The sequence below is a fragment of the Sebastes fasciatus genome, chromosome 1 (genome assembly GCF_043250625.1).
Source record: "Sebastes fasciatus isolate fSebFas1 chromosome 1, fSebFas1.pri, whole genome shotgun sequence".
NCBI classification, from domain to species: domain Eukaryota; kingdom Metazoa; phylum Chordata; class Actinopteri; order Perciformes; family Sebastidae; genus Sebastes; species Sebastes fasciatus.
Window position 1 is genome coordinate 9,078,568 of NC_133795.1, and position 14,606 is coordinate 9,093,173.

The 14,606-nt window shown below is 42.4% G+C and overlaps 1 protein-coding gene across 1 annotated transcript; it reads right to left on the reverse strand.

Moving 5' to 3' along the window:
* Positions 1–1,410: 1,410 nt before the first annotated feature.
* On the reverse strand, positions 1,411–13,470 carry kbtbd8 (kelch repeat and BTB (POZ) domain containing 8). Its single transcript, XM_074616314.1, has 5 exons — positions 13,335–13,470; positions 8,299–8,506; positions 7,799–8,105; positions 5,756–6,575; positions 1,411–4,546 (listed from the first exon to the last, which is right to left on the reverse strand). The coding sequence occupies exons 1-5, from the start codon at positions 13,348–13,350 to the stop codon at positions 4,083–4,085; spliced, it is 1,815 nt and encodes a 604-aa protein (XP_074472415.1). The 5' UTR covers positions 13,351–13,470; the 3' UTR covers positions 1,411–4,082.
* Positions 13,471–14,606: the final 1,136 nt, after the last annotated feature.

Genomic DNA, 14,606 nt, shown 5'->3' on the forward strand with positions numbered 1-14,606 from the left:
TGCTGATCCTAGTGTTGGCTTTTCCTGCCTCAGCCTCCCGACCGCGGCCGAAGGGAACAGGGAAGACACCGGAGTTTTGGTCGGAGATGATAACGTTTCTCGGTGCGGAGCCCCGTCACTTCACAAGACACGGGAAACCTCTGTTGGTCTGGAGGAGCTGCAGCATTTATTTCTGCACAAACGTCCACTAGATATTCTCAGAGCTACTAACTCTTCTGCAGTGTGTAGTGTGCGCGCATGCACGTGAGGTGGAGTAAAAGATCGAGAACGAGCGCGGTGTGTGAGTGAAGGCAGGCAGGCAGAGGAGCAGCGGAGCAAAGTACAGCAGAGACTCTGGCCCTGGAGACCAAAGCTACGGTCTCCCTCGTGTCCTCCGACCGCGGCCAACACTGTTTTGCAAGACGAGCTTCACTAGATATAACTTTGCGGTTTTGGTGTTTCCGTGTAGTTTGTGTTGGAGTCTGAGTCTGAACAGCGTAGTCACACGCGAGCGCACATGGGAAACCGACCCGGATTGATTTATACGTGTAAGAAGAAAGAAGTCCCTTTAAATATTTTCAAATTTTACTTTTAATTCTCAGGAAAGATTACAGAATAATTCGCCCTCTGGGCTGAACTGGCATAAACTAATATTCATCAGTTTTCATTCACTGCTTGAGTATTCCTTTCTCTCCATTTCTCTCCATATCTCACTCACTGAAGACCCTTTGCGACACGACATGGCAACGGCACCACTGCGCTTTGAAACCCGTTATTTCCAATGGCTTGCGCCGCACCACGACAGCTTTTCACTACGTCAAGCACCGACACAGCTCAAACCGTGTTGCGTCACAGGCAGCTGTCTTCCGCAAGGAAACAACATTAGGTGTAGCTGTATTGTTGTCCGGGAGGAAACAGTAGGGCTTACACAGTGTCAGAGACAGGTTGAGGTAACGAAAAGGAAAATAAAGGTGAAGATTTGTCATAAATCTAGAGAAATAAGGGAGAATTGTGACCCTGGGAGGAAACCGGGAGAGGGCAATGAAACCGTGAGTCTCCCGGGAAAATCGGGAGGGTGGGCAAGTATGAGAACACACTACCATGTGCATAAAATTTGAGTATTTAAAAAAAAAAAACATTTTTATGCAATCAGAACAGTGGGATATGCTGTAACATCCAACATCATAGCACTACTACACTACTTTGAGGGCACATATCTTTGCAAATGATATAAAGTATTGACTGAGTTCATCTTTACATGTAAACTCTTAATTAAAAAATGTTTTTGAGAATCAATACAGCATCACAAAGCATTATATCGCAATATTTATTTTCTTACACCCCTAGTTCACAGCGGGTTGACTGTTTTCATGTCTACCTGTGACAATAATAGCATACAAGTTAAAAAATAGAGGGAATAATTGGAACAAATTTCACTTTTAATAGTTTTATTTTCAAATTATGTGCAATGTGAATTTCACAGTTGAGCTCAACCACCACTATAACCCGAAACCCAAAAACAGACAAACCAGCGAAAAAGAAAAGCATGAACACAATGGAATAGCACCCATTAAGTGATAACATGTAAATGACCAGAATGAGCTCGTGTGTTGCAGCCCAAGGCCTCTTTAACTGTTGAACATAGAAAGCAGTTTTGTAGCTTGTTGTATTACATGACTGGTGTTTGAAAACGTGATGATGTAGATCTGTAATGCTTAGTTTCGGTGAGATGTTACAAAGAAATACTACTGTACTACTGAGGGGAAAGAAAATCAAAAAAGGTATCACTCGTGCGGGTAATCATTTTTTCTCAACAGAGCAGGATTACTCTACCATAACTAAATAGGTAATTACATAAAAAGAAAGAAAAAAAAACAGCCACTGGAGACAACAAAAAGAAAATCACATCTATTTTTTTTTCAAGTTATAAAAGAAACTGAAGACAAGTTTTAAAAAAAAAAAACTGTGCAAGTACAGCAAACCTATAGTACAGTATATTACACATAACAAAAACATTTAAATACAGTACTGTGTATCAGTAGAAATCCTGAGAGTTCTCCGTTCCTGGTTCTCAAATGGCCGTCTGTAGACATGTGGATGAAGCTCAAACCTCCTCTCACACTGGATGAGGGCTGTTTTTGAGGGCATTGTTCAAGCCGGGGGCCGATTAAACACGAGCTCCAAGTCAGTCAACAGTGGGATCTTCTCTTGGAGAAGTTACCTCATATCCTCAAGTCCTTACTGAGTGTGACTCTTCTGGTATTAATTTCCATGTAAATCTCTTAAGATGATTGCTATGTGGTTTTTCCGTGATAGAGGGGTAACTCTTCGTTTAAGATAAGATACAAGAGAAATGTGTAGTGCAAAGATGACACAGGAACCTGCATGAGGAAATCGACGGCACTGAAAAATGTCACACTTTCACAGGGAACGCCACTCGGCGGTGGTATTAATTCTTCTATACAAGATTGTCAACAAAAAAAAGAGAAAAAAGCAGCACCAACAATTTGTGTCCTCTGTGTGATGATGATGATGATGACGATGATGATGGCGCGTGAAGACGGATTCATGGCTGTGAATCGATGAATTAGCACACAACCCGAGCCACCCTCGCTTTGTTCATGTAGTCCGCTTGTTCGAGAGAGGGTGCTCCGTAAGAGTTCGCAGTGAAGGACTGCTGAAGTGGAGAGTGATTCAGTGCAACGCTGAGTAAGACTTTTCAGATATTCTTCATCAGGAGGAACAGTTTTTTTATTTCTGATGCCGCTTTTCTTTTTTTTAAGCCACAGGCACATTGGCAATCCCGAATGATCTGCACTAAATGACGCGTCACTTCAAGCCTGCACCCGTGCAACAGCCACACAATCATTGGAACTACTGTGATTTTCAACTAGCAGACACAAAACAAGTAATGCACTTTTACTAAGGTAATATAACGTAATATAGCCTGATCACAGTTCCATGACTTATTGCTACCACAAAATGTCCAGATCAACTATAACAAGACCTCAAATGCTTTTTTTTTTTTTTGGCATGTAAGAGGAAGGCTCTTTCAACCTTTTTTTTCTAAATGATTATAATCCGACGTCGAAAAACAACAGAAGCTCAATGCTTAGCCGAGCTTTTCACACAGTTGCTTCATCAACACTACGGCCTGAAATGTCCCTTTTCTCCTAATCAAACATATCTGAAGTTTCTGAGGTAAGCCTGTTAGTTGGTCTGAACTTTCCACTTAGTGTTGCCACAAATTTGACTCCGTCCTTATTTCTCCAATGTGGAGAGTGAGTATTCTTTAACATTTCACTTAAGTTGTCTTCGCACGTGACACAAAAATGGACGCCAACTCAAAAGAGCGGGAGCCCCCAAATGCAACTGGAATCTCAAACAAAACAAAACAAACAAAACGTAGAAATAGCTCGGAAGTCACACATAGTGTATTGTTTGACACACTGACACATGTGAAGGAAGAGGGGGGCCTTAACAATATCCATACGAGCTTCAAAAACACTAAATCACAAGCACACTTCAAATTAAAAACTATAAAATAAGAGAATTGAGAACAGAAAAAAAACAAAAACACACACACACACCTCAGAGCCAGCAACCTACTAATGAGCTATGGTACTCATCTTACCCGTATGAATATATAGTTTATATATTTATTTATATATATATTTATATAGATTTTTACTCTATGCTGACACGTAGCATCCATATCTCCAGAGGGCACTTTTATCTTACCAATACCCTCATTTGCATGCTTATCATTTGTAAAAATCCTTACCTATATGTATCTAAAACAAAAATAGAACAACATGGCTCAACAACAAGCAAAAAATAGGATAATTGCACTTATGATTCATTGTACTGTTTTGTTAAACAAGCATCAGTGTGGGTAGTTGGTGCTGTCTGGGAAGGAAAAAAATACTGCAATCTTTAAAAGCACCCCCATTTTGATCATGTTAAACCAAAGTTTGAACGACTTAAGACTTAACCAAAAAATGGTCCTTGTGGTGCAAACCCAAGGTAACACCAGGCACAAGGCAGGCAGGACCACACCACTCCCTCTGCCTCATAGATTGGGTTCACAAAAACCAGCTACCTCAAAGCACTTTCTGTAGACATTGTGGGTAAAGTTTGGCCACCACACATTCAAAATGACGACCCAAATCCCAGAGGCGGTCGGGCGTCTCGTAGACTTTGGTCCATACGTCTGCCTCGTCGTCGTACTGGTAAAGGGAGTTCTTGCGGCTGGTGCGAAACACGTGCTCCTCCACCATGACCTGTGTGGCTCGTACAAACAGGTGCAGCTTTCCCTGCAGCAGCATGGCCTTTATGTACGGGCTTGTGGCTTGGTCAAAGGGCAGATCTTTCTTGCGGCTCCACGTGTTCTTCTCGATGTCGTAGACCTCCAGGGTGAAGGTGCGCTGGTGGTTCCTGCAGATGCCGGCAATGTAGTAGATGCAGTTCTTATGCAAGGCAGCCAGACCCTGACTCCGAGGGACACTCATCGGGGCTAGATGGCTCCAATAGTCCTTACGGGGGTCGAAGCAGAAGAAATATTCACCTGCAGGAAACAAAAAGAAATGTTTTTTAGAGCTGTGGTCAACTGCTTTAACATATATCTTTGTAATGAATGAGAAATATGACATAGCACAATCATCTTCAGTCCACTGTAAAGATTGCATAGTTTCCCCTAAGGTGCTTTCACATCAGGGACCCGGGCCCGGATCCGAGTACACACGACCCCAAAGCCCAGTTCGTTTGATTAGTGTGAGCGCTCCAAGAGTGCTCTGGAGTACAGTTCATGTGTACTCGGGCACGGTTCACATCAGGTGTGAAAGCCAACTGTACCAAAACACAGAAGTGGACTGCTATTTAACCCGAGTAACATAGCAGTTAGCGAGTAGTTTTGGAAGGGCAGGCTTTTTTCAACGCCGCCGGTCTCCTCCGAAATCTGTATATGCTCACCATCTCATCCTCTGAACTGCACGGCCGTGGGTGATAAAGCAGGAAGGCGGGCGAGAGGTTCCTTAAAATACAGACAATAGTAGGCGATGGGGTTGGGCAATGTTTGTTATTTTATTTTGCTAATTTAATGGTCAACCTCCGAAGAACGAGAGCCGCTCAGCGGGCAGAGAGAGAGAGAGAGAGAGAGAGAGAGAGAGAGAGAGAGCGAGTGAGACAGCGGGGGGGGGGGGGGGGCGGACGGACTAATGACAACGGTTTTGGTGAAGTGTTTTCCGACGCTACGATACGTGAACAGCTGATCTCAACACAAACAAATACACGTGGATGATGACGCAAGTGTACTCGTGTACAGAGCAACTTTACTGATGTGAAAGCTGAGCGGCGGGGGAGTGTGTGTGTGTGTGTGTGTGGGTACGAATCAATAGTACATTATGTGAAAATGCAGTAAAACCTGCATTAATTAATCAATTAGTTGTCAACTATTAAAACAATCACCGACCGTTTTGATAATCGATAAATTGGTTTGAGTATTTTTTTTTTTTAAGAAAAAAAAAGTCAAAATTCTCTGATTCCAGCTTCTTAAATGTGAATATTTTCTGGTTTCTTTACTCCTCTACGAAAGTAAACTGAATATCTTTGAGTTGTGGACAAACCAAAACATTTGAGGACGTCATCTTGGGTTTTGGGAAACATTTTATAGACCAAACAACTAATCGATTAATCAAGAAAATAATCAACAGATTAATCAACAATGAAAATAATCCTTAATTGCAGTCCTAGTTTCACTTAAGCAGCATTGACTCACCTTGGAGGACATAGATGCGGTCCTTGTACTCCACAGCGCTGTGAAACTCCATGGCCGCTGGCATGGGACTGACTGCTGTCCAACAGTTGTCCCTGGCATCATAGCACTCTACCGACTTTAATGCGTTTCGCCCATCACCTTCATATACTCGCCCCCCCAGTGCATAAAGCTTCCCACAGCAGAGCACAAGCCTGCAGCCTATCCTCGCTCTCAGCAGAGGTGCACGTGGAAGCCATCGGTTGCCTGCGTGTTCGTACTGCCAGAAGTCGCTCTCTGCCCGATGGTCTATGGACACCTCGCTGTTGCTCGGCCTGTAACCTCCAGCAATGTAGATGTCGTTCTCTGAGGACACCAAGATACCGACCTCCCGGAGATCATTGGGTGGTTTGCAGAGCTTGAACACCCTCCCCGTGGCTGTGTCCAGGCAAGGCACCGTCTGCTTCTTCCCTGAGTGTTTGTGAGCGGCGTCAAAGCAGATGACCATCTCAGAAGCAGTCATACCCAGGCGCTGTGGGCAACCATTGGTGCCAGTGAGGCGGGCTTTCACCTCATCAGGGTCCTTAGACAGGGATAGGGCACAAGCGAAGGGGGCAGGTATCCGACTGAGGAAGGCCTCATCCAGCAAGGGCAGACGGATGCATTCGGAAAAAACCTCGGCTAGGTGGGCCTCACGGCCAGACAGATCATGCTCCAGCCAGCGGATAATGCTCTCATAGACGTGCTCTTCCTTCTCCACGTTGAGGTCGTCATTGTTCAAAATGCTGACCAACTGCTCCTTGGTCATCTGGAGGAACTCTTGCTCCCATGACACACACAAGAACTACCACAAAAACAAAATGTTTCAGTTTTTAGCAGCCAAGTACACAAAGAAAGCTCTGTAACAAGACCAGAATAAAACACTGTCTTTGAAAAAATATTGAATGAAAAGTGGAATATGGTAGCAGCAGAAATAATCATTAAATCACGACGCAAATAACTGTTTAAGGGCGGGTCCATTTGAGTTCTGTTGTTTTGTTTTTTTCATATTGAAACGCCCACTCAGCTGTTGCGAAAAGCAGTGAGGTAGGGTTCCAAAGTAAGTTAATAAATAAGGTTATGAACAATGTGAACGCTAGCATTAGCTGAGTCAAAGTTAGTTGTGCTAAGTTTGGAAATAACTGAAAGGGTTTGTTCTGTTTTTTGAAGTGGGGTTGTGAATGGAGTCTGGACTAGTTTTGAAGACGGCGATATAACTGCTTCAGATACTGTCAGAACGGGCTGTCCCAAAATCTGTCCTAATGACCTTCATTTTACAAAATATCTCCATCCACACTTCAATGCAAAAATGACTCCAAACGCTTGCCGTAATATTTACATGTCACCCCACAAGTAAGATCACTGAGGTCTCTTTACATGCATAAAGATGAAAGGGAGGTCATTCAGGTTTATGTCCATAGCCTTTCTGAGTGCTTCAAACCTCGCCTTCAATCACCATTCGGCCTCGACATGTTTAATGTGTTCCCTGCTTTGACCTCCTGTGACTGGAACATTTTTCAAATGTTAGGTAGTAATTAGTCCGAGCAGTGCTGACAAAACGTAAAAAAGCTGGTAGTCTGCCATCGTTCTTATTGTTTCTGGCACATGCACATTGCACATAGCAACAATGGGCATACGCAAAATGAGGAGAGGACGTCATCGTTTCCCAAACGCTCCGTTTTACACGTTACACGTCCACACAGACAGAGTAACTGGAGTTTTTAAAAAATCTGCACCATAGAAAACGTTTTCAAAAATATGCTTTTTTTGTGACCCAAAACTCTGTTTGCGTGTGGACGAGAGGCCAAAACGTAGAGGACAATATCCATTTATAAAAATATCTGTATACATGTGGACAGGGACTAAAACATACATACCTTGACCAAAATTTGAATATTCAGATGTGAATACATTTGATTACATAAGGAACACCACTGTGAAGCTACAGAATGATATAAAAACTTAAAAAACTCAAAAATAATGGACCCGCCCTTTAAGAAATCGATCCCGTGCTCATGTTAAACTGACCTTCTTGCGGATGTAGTCCTGTGAGCTTTCCTTCAGCTCCTGATGTCCATAGGCATCAGCAAACATGTAGACCCCAATACAGTTCTGGGGGTCGAGTCTGCTGATCATGAACTGGGCACACTGGTCCTGCAAGGCAGGAATCTGGAAAATGCTGGCTGCAGTGAACAGGGCCTGGACATTGGACTCAGAGAGCGTGACCCTGGATGTGTAGGCATAGTCTAGGACGAGGTGCATGGATTCGGATTCCACCCCAACAATTCTGACCTCACGCTGGCTGCTCTCTGTAAGGCCACTGGTGAACATGGACCTGGCGGTGACAGAGGGAGAAAACACCCAAATGTTATAACTATATTATTCAATTATCACGCAAAAACTGCATTATGATTCAAACATGCTAGAACTTGACAAGGAAGACATTTATCAGTTAACCAGTAGCCAAGTAATGTATTTCAGCCACTAAATTGTGAAAATAAAAATTTGTAACATCCAACATTTCCCACCTAAAATATGGGCTGATTGCTGCAAGGACATTTCGGTGACACGAGAAAGTCTTGCCATGGTCCACTTCTACGACGATGTCTGTAAGCTGTGCTTCATCATACAAGGCTTTGAGCTGCTGAAGGAGGTTACAGGCATGAACAGCATCTACCCCGTTGAAGTTGGTGCTTGGAGGTGTCCCATTTTGTACTTGTAACAGCTTCCCTACCTCTGAACAACACAGTACAAAGAAAAAGAGAAAAACATCACCACAGCCCCTTTAGAAACGTTGAGGACACGACAAAAAACACTGAAAGATTTGACCAGACTCCTGTAAATAAGACAAGTGATTTAATTAAGGGTCATAAAATTATAACTGGTAAACAGTCATTCCTGTTGGCATTTTGAGACCCTTGATTCAATCATCTTTATATAGTTGTGCGGTCTAATGAAAACAGAAAAATAAACAGATTGATGATAGTGTGTCATAAGGCCCTGACACACCAAGCTGACAGTCGGCCCTCAGACAGTTAGGGGCAGTCAGTGAGCGTCCGTCGGCCTAGTTTTTTCGGTGGGTGCCGCACCGTCGGCTTTAGTCTGCCCGTGTCGAAGGCTTTTCGCCTGATTCAGAATGTTGTATCGGCGACGGCGCACGTTGTTGAGAGAAATCACTCTGATTGGCCGTTCAGCTTAAACGAAACAGTACAAACGAGTAAAGTCAAGAGGGAAAACACAGAAGGCTCTTCTCATTTTTCATCTTCATCTCATCTGATCGTTCCAAAACATGGATATCTTCACAACAACATGGCCATCTGGAATGAAGCCAAGTGGTGATGTGAGAGTGGTGTGAAAATGGTCTGCAAATGCCGCCTTGTTTCATGTACGTATCATAACAACGGCTTCTATATCCACAGTCCTCTGTTTTCTAGTTTCCCCTTTTTGAATGACAAATACAGACTACTGCGACCTGCTGGTGCGGAGAGTTATTCATCTCACGCAGGCGCAGGACATACGTGCTAAGTGGCCTTCGACTATAGTCTTTGCGGTGTGTTTGAGTGCAACTTGTCGACCTTAAAAGGGACTGTTTGTAACTTTACACGTATGAATCAATCCGGGTCGGTGTCGCTCGCGTGTGGCTACGCTGTTCAGACTCAGACTCCAACACAAACTACACGGAAGCACCAAAACCGCAAAGTTATATCTAGTGAAGCCCGTCTTGCAAAACAGTGTTGGCCGCGGTCGGAGGATGTGGTGAGACCGTAGCTTTGGTCTCCAGGGCCGGAGTCTCTGCTGTACTCTGCTCCTCTGCCTTCATTCACAGCTCACTCCACCTCATGTGCATGCGCGCACACTACACACTGCAGAAGAGTTAATTTAGCTCTGAGAATATCTAGTGAATGCACAGTGGATGTTTGTGCAAAAAATAAATGCTGCAGCTCCTCCAGACCAACAGAGGTTTCCCGTGTCTTGTGAAGTGACGGGGCTCCGCAACGAGTTATGTTATCGTCTCTGACCGGGTAAGGGTGTCTCCCCTGTTTCCTACGGCCGCGGTCGGGAGGCTGAAGCAGGAAAAGCCAACACTAGGATCAGCATTGATTGATGGAGAGACCTTCGTCTGGTCAGCTAACATTACTGCCAAGCAGGTGAAATATAGAGTGATATTGTGGTTTTAGCTGACGTGTGTCATCTCACTGTTTTGACAGATGCTCGCTCACATTCAGGTATCGCGTGCACACGGACGAGCGCAAGCAACAGGACACTGACTTTCATTGACTTAACGGCCACAGGTGTCGCTGTTACAACCAATTTCTGATTCTTACAAACAGTCCCTTTAAACAAAGGCGACGTGAGGTGACTTTCGTCAGCGCTAGTTCTCCGATGTCAGGTTGGTGTGTCTGGGGCTATAAATTATAACAGAACACAAGATGAGACAAATGGCAGAGTTTGAGATGACGCGATGCTGACAATTTAAGGTACTGACTATAGTGATTATAAATCTACACCATGCTGCAATACAGTCAAAAGGTGACAGAGACAGTGTGTTTTAACTGAGAAAGTATATATTCTGGTCTCAAAATAGATCCCAAAATCAATTTTCATTTAGGTATTACGATTGTGTATGAGCCAAGAGCATATTTGGTTTAGTTATATTAATTATATGAATGACTGTGAAAACTACAAAAACTTCTCCTTTACTATTTTTTTCGACATATTAATGTGTCTAACTTTGGGTCAAAGTTGTCATGTGGGGTCATGTTCTCTCTGACCAACCCAACATACATGGGGGCCTTTACTCTCGTGGATTCAGTTCCCCTATAGTAGTAGAGTCTGCATAGTAAACATGTTTTGTTGTTGGCAAGTTATACAAGTGTCAGCCCTACAGCCATGCCTTCTGTAATGTTTCACTGTTGTCTTTATATCCCTCAGTTGCTACTGAACAAAAACTTTTTCCCAACAAAATACCTTGTGTTGTCCGAGGCTAACTCCTTGACAGGACAAAGGCTCGGGCGATGAGTGAATAGCAAAACTACAGTCTGTGCCAGGTGGTTGGTAGCTAGCTTTGCTAACTAACAACCTCACACACACTTCATGACTGCAGTAGCTGTGTGACTGGGTGGCTACCTGAACTGAACTGAAAGGCAACTAGAAAAACCCATTTAATAGTTTATAATGTTTGATTATCACGGAGAAACAACAATGCTCACGTTAGCTAGCTGACAAGCAAGCGTAACCACAGGTGTCGCTGTTACAACCAATTTCTGATTCTTACAAACAGTCCCTTTAAACAAAGACAACGTGAGGTGGCTTTTTTCACCGCTAGTTCTCTGATGTCAGGTTGGCGTGTCTGGGGCTATACATTTTAACAGAACACAAGATGAGACAAATGGCAGAATTTGAGATGACGCTATGCTGACAATTTAAAATATTGACTATAGTGATTATAAATCTACACCATGTAATCAAAAGGTTACAGAGACAGTGTGTTTTAACTGAGAAAGTATATATTCTGTTCTCAAAATCAATTTTCATTTAGGTATTATGATTTTCAGTGTGTATGAGCCAAGAGCATATTTGGTTTAGTTATATTAATTATATTAATGACTGAAAACTACAAAAACTCTCCTTTACTATTTTTTTCGATATATTAATGTGTCTAACTTTGGGTCAAAGTTGTCATGTGGGGTCATGTTCTCTCTGACCAACCCAACATACATGGGGGCCTATACACTCGTGGATTCAGTTCCCCTATAGTAGTAGTAGTCTGCATAGTAAACATGTTTTGTTGTTGGCAAGTTATACAAGTGTCAGCCCTACAGCCATGCCTTCTGTAATGTTTCACTGTTGTCTTTATATCCCTCAGCTGTTACTGAACAAAAACTTTTTCCCAACAAAATACCTCGTGTTGTCCGAGGCTAACTCCTTGACAGGACAAAGGCTCGGGCGATGAGTGAATAGCAAAACTACAGTCTGTGCCAGGTGGTTGGTAGCTAGCTTTGCTAACTAACAACCTCACACACACTTCATGACTGCAGTAGCTGTGTGGCTGGGTGGCTACCTGAACTGAACTGAAAGGCAACTAGAAAAAAACATTTAATAGTTTATAATGTTTGATTATCACGGAGAAACAGCAATGCTCACGTTAGCTAGCTGACAAGCAAGCGTAACCACAGGTGTCGCTGTTACAACCAATTTCTGATTCTTACAAACAGTCCCTTTAAACAAAGGCGACGTGAGGTGACTTTTTTCACCGCTAGTTCTCTGATGTCAGGTTGGCGTGTCTGGGGCTACACATTTTTAACAGAACACAAGATGAGACAAATGGCAGAATTTGAGATGACGCTATGCTGACAATTTAAAATACTGACTATAGTGATTATAAATCTACACCATGCAATCAAAAGGTTACAGAGACAGTGTGTTTTAACTGAGAAAGTATATATTCTGTTCTCAAAATCAATTTTCATTTAGGTATTATGATTTGCAGTGTGTGTGAGCCAAGAGCATATTTGGTTTAGTTATATTAATTATATTAATGACTGTGAAAACTACAAAAACTTATCTCCTTTACTATTTTTTTCGACATATTAATGTGTCTAACTTTGGGTCAAAGCTGTCATGTGGGGTCATGTTCTCTCTGACCAACCCAACATACATGGGGGCCTTTACTCTCGTGGATTCAGTTCCCCTATAGTAGTAGTAGTCTGCATAGTAAACATGTATTGTTGTTGGCAAGTTATACAAGTGTCAGCCCTACAGCCATGCCTTCTGTAATGTTTCACTGTTGTCTTTATATCCCTCAGTTGCTACTGAACAAAAACTTTTTCCCAACAAAATACCTCGTGTTGTCCGAGGCTAACTCCTTGACAGGACAAAGGCTCGGGCGATGAGTGAATAGCAAAACTACAGTCTGTGCCAGGTGGTTAGTAGCTAGCTTTGCTTACTAACAACCTCACACACATCAGGACTGCAGTAGCTGTGTGGGGTGCCTAACTGAACTGAACTGAAAGGCAACTGGAAGAAATAATAGTTTATAATGTTTGATTATCATGGAAAACACCAATGCTCACCACAGCTAGCTGACAAGCAAGCGTAACTTTTAGCAGCTAGGTTACCAAGCTAATGTTAGCAGGCTTTCTTTGACACAAGATATAAAAGGAGATAAAAACTCAATCCTAACGTTTCAATGTTAGACAAACAGAAGAGTATTTGGTAGTAATATATAGTGCATTAAAAACAGATAACAGCATCTATAAGCATCACTTGTCTAACCTTTTTATCTCGTGTCATAAACAAGTGTTTACACAATCAGCTGTGTGGTGGCTAAGCTAAGCTAACCGGCCGAAAGTTAGCAGCTAACGTTAGCCACACAGCGAGGCTAACGATAAGCAACACTTTAGAGAGTCTTTTACAGCACTAACAGGTTTAAATGAGAATAAAACATGACACCATTCGTTCTATTAGTATGTAATGAGATATTCTACGTTCATGTAAACGCGCGAAATATAACTTTAAAAGGCGTAATTTACTACACAAAACAATGAGGATTTTGGTTGCTAACCTCCACTGGCAGCCATTCTCTCCCGTCTGACTGTCTATCTCGGGGCAGAACCAGAGAGACGTCACAGTGAGGGCACCGGAAACAAGGAACAGCCAATCAGAAGAGGCGTAGCAGATCTGAGCAGCCAATCACAAGAGGCGCAACGGATCTGAGCAGCCAATCACAAGAGGCGCAACGGATCTGAGCAGCCAATCACAAGAGGCGCAACGGATCTGAGCAGCCAATCATATTCCTCTCATCTGAAATAGGGGAGAGAAAAAAAAGTTGATAGCCGTGTATGGGCAATTTATTCACAACAACAGGAATTACTCACTACAACCACAGCAGCCAAACTAAACAGGTGGAAACAGAGTAAGAAGTACAAAGAAAAATTGAAGCACTGAGTCAGGGGTCAGCAACCTGCGGCTCCCTGTGGATTTTTTTTAAATGGAAATGAATAATTGTTTTTTTGTTTACATTTTTATTTATAATTGTTGTAGGTCTATAGTACAACGGAGTATTAGGGCTACATTGATGAAAAAATAAATAAATATGAGATTCTGAGATAAAGTCATAATATTACGAGAAAAAAAGTCGTAATATTATGATAGTAAAGTCATAGGTTTACGAGAAAAAAATCTTAATATTATGATAATAACGTCATAGGTTTACGAGAATTCATAATATTATAAAATAGTAATTTTCCGTGCTATTTTAGAGGGGAAATAGAGCAGCCTGTGTTTAATTTTACTTTTATTTATTTTTTATTAATTTTTAAATGTATTTATTCTTGCATTTATTTATTTATTTATTTATTTAAATGTGTGTATTTATTTATTTATGCATAATTTTTCTATCTCGGGGCAGACCGAGAGACGTCAGTGAGGGCACAGCGGGGCCCCGGAAACAAGGAACAGTCAATCACAAGAGGCGCAACGGATTTGAGCAGCCAATCATATTCCTTCTCATCTGAAATAGGGGGGGAAAAAAGTTGATAGCCTTGTATGGGCAATATATTCACAGCAACGGAATTACTCACTACACCCCACCGGGTATAATCAACCAAAGCAGCCAAACTAAACAGGTGGAAACAGAGTAGAAGTACAAAGCAAAAAGGGAAGCACTGAGTGAAGCAGTGAGCTGGCTGGTATTATAAACATGTTAGAGCATTGGGGGTAGACTTTACTCTATGGGAGGAATCCATTTTCTTTGCATTTGTCCCTATATTACGACGGAGTATTAGGGCCACATAAAGGAAAAAAAAATTGGAGATATCGAGAATAAAGAAAAAAG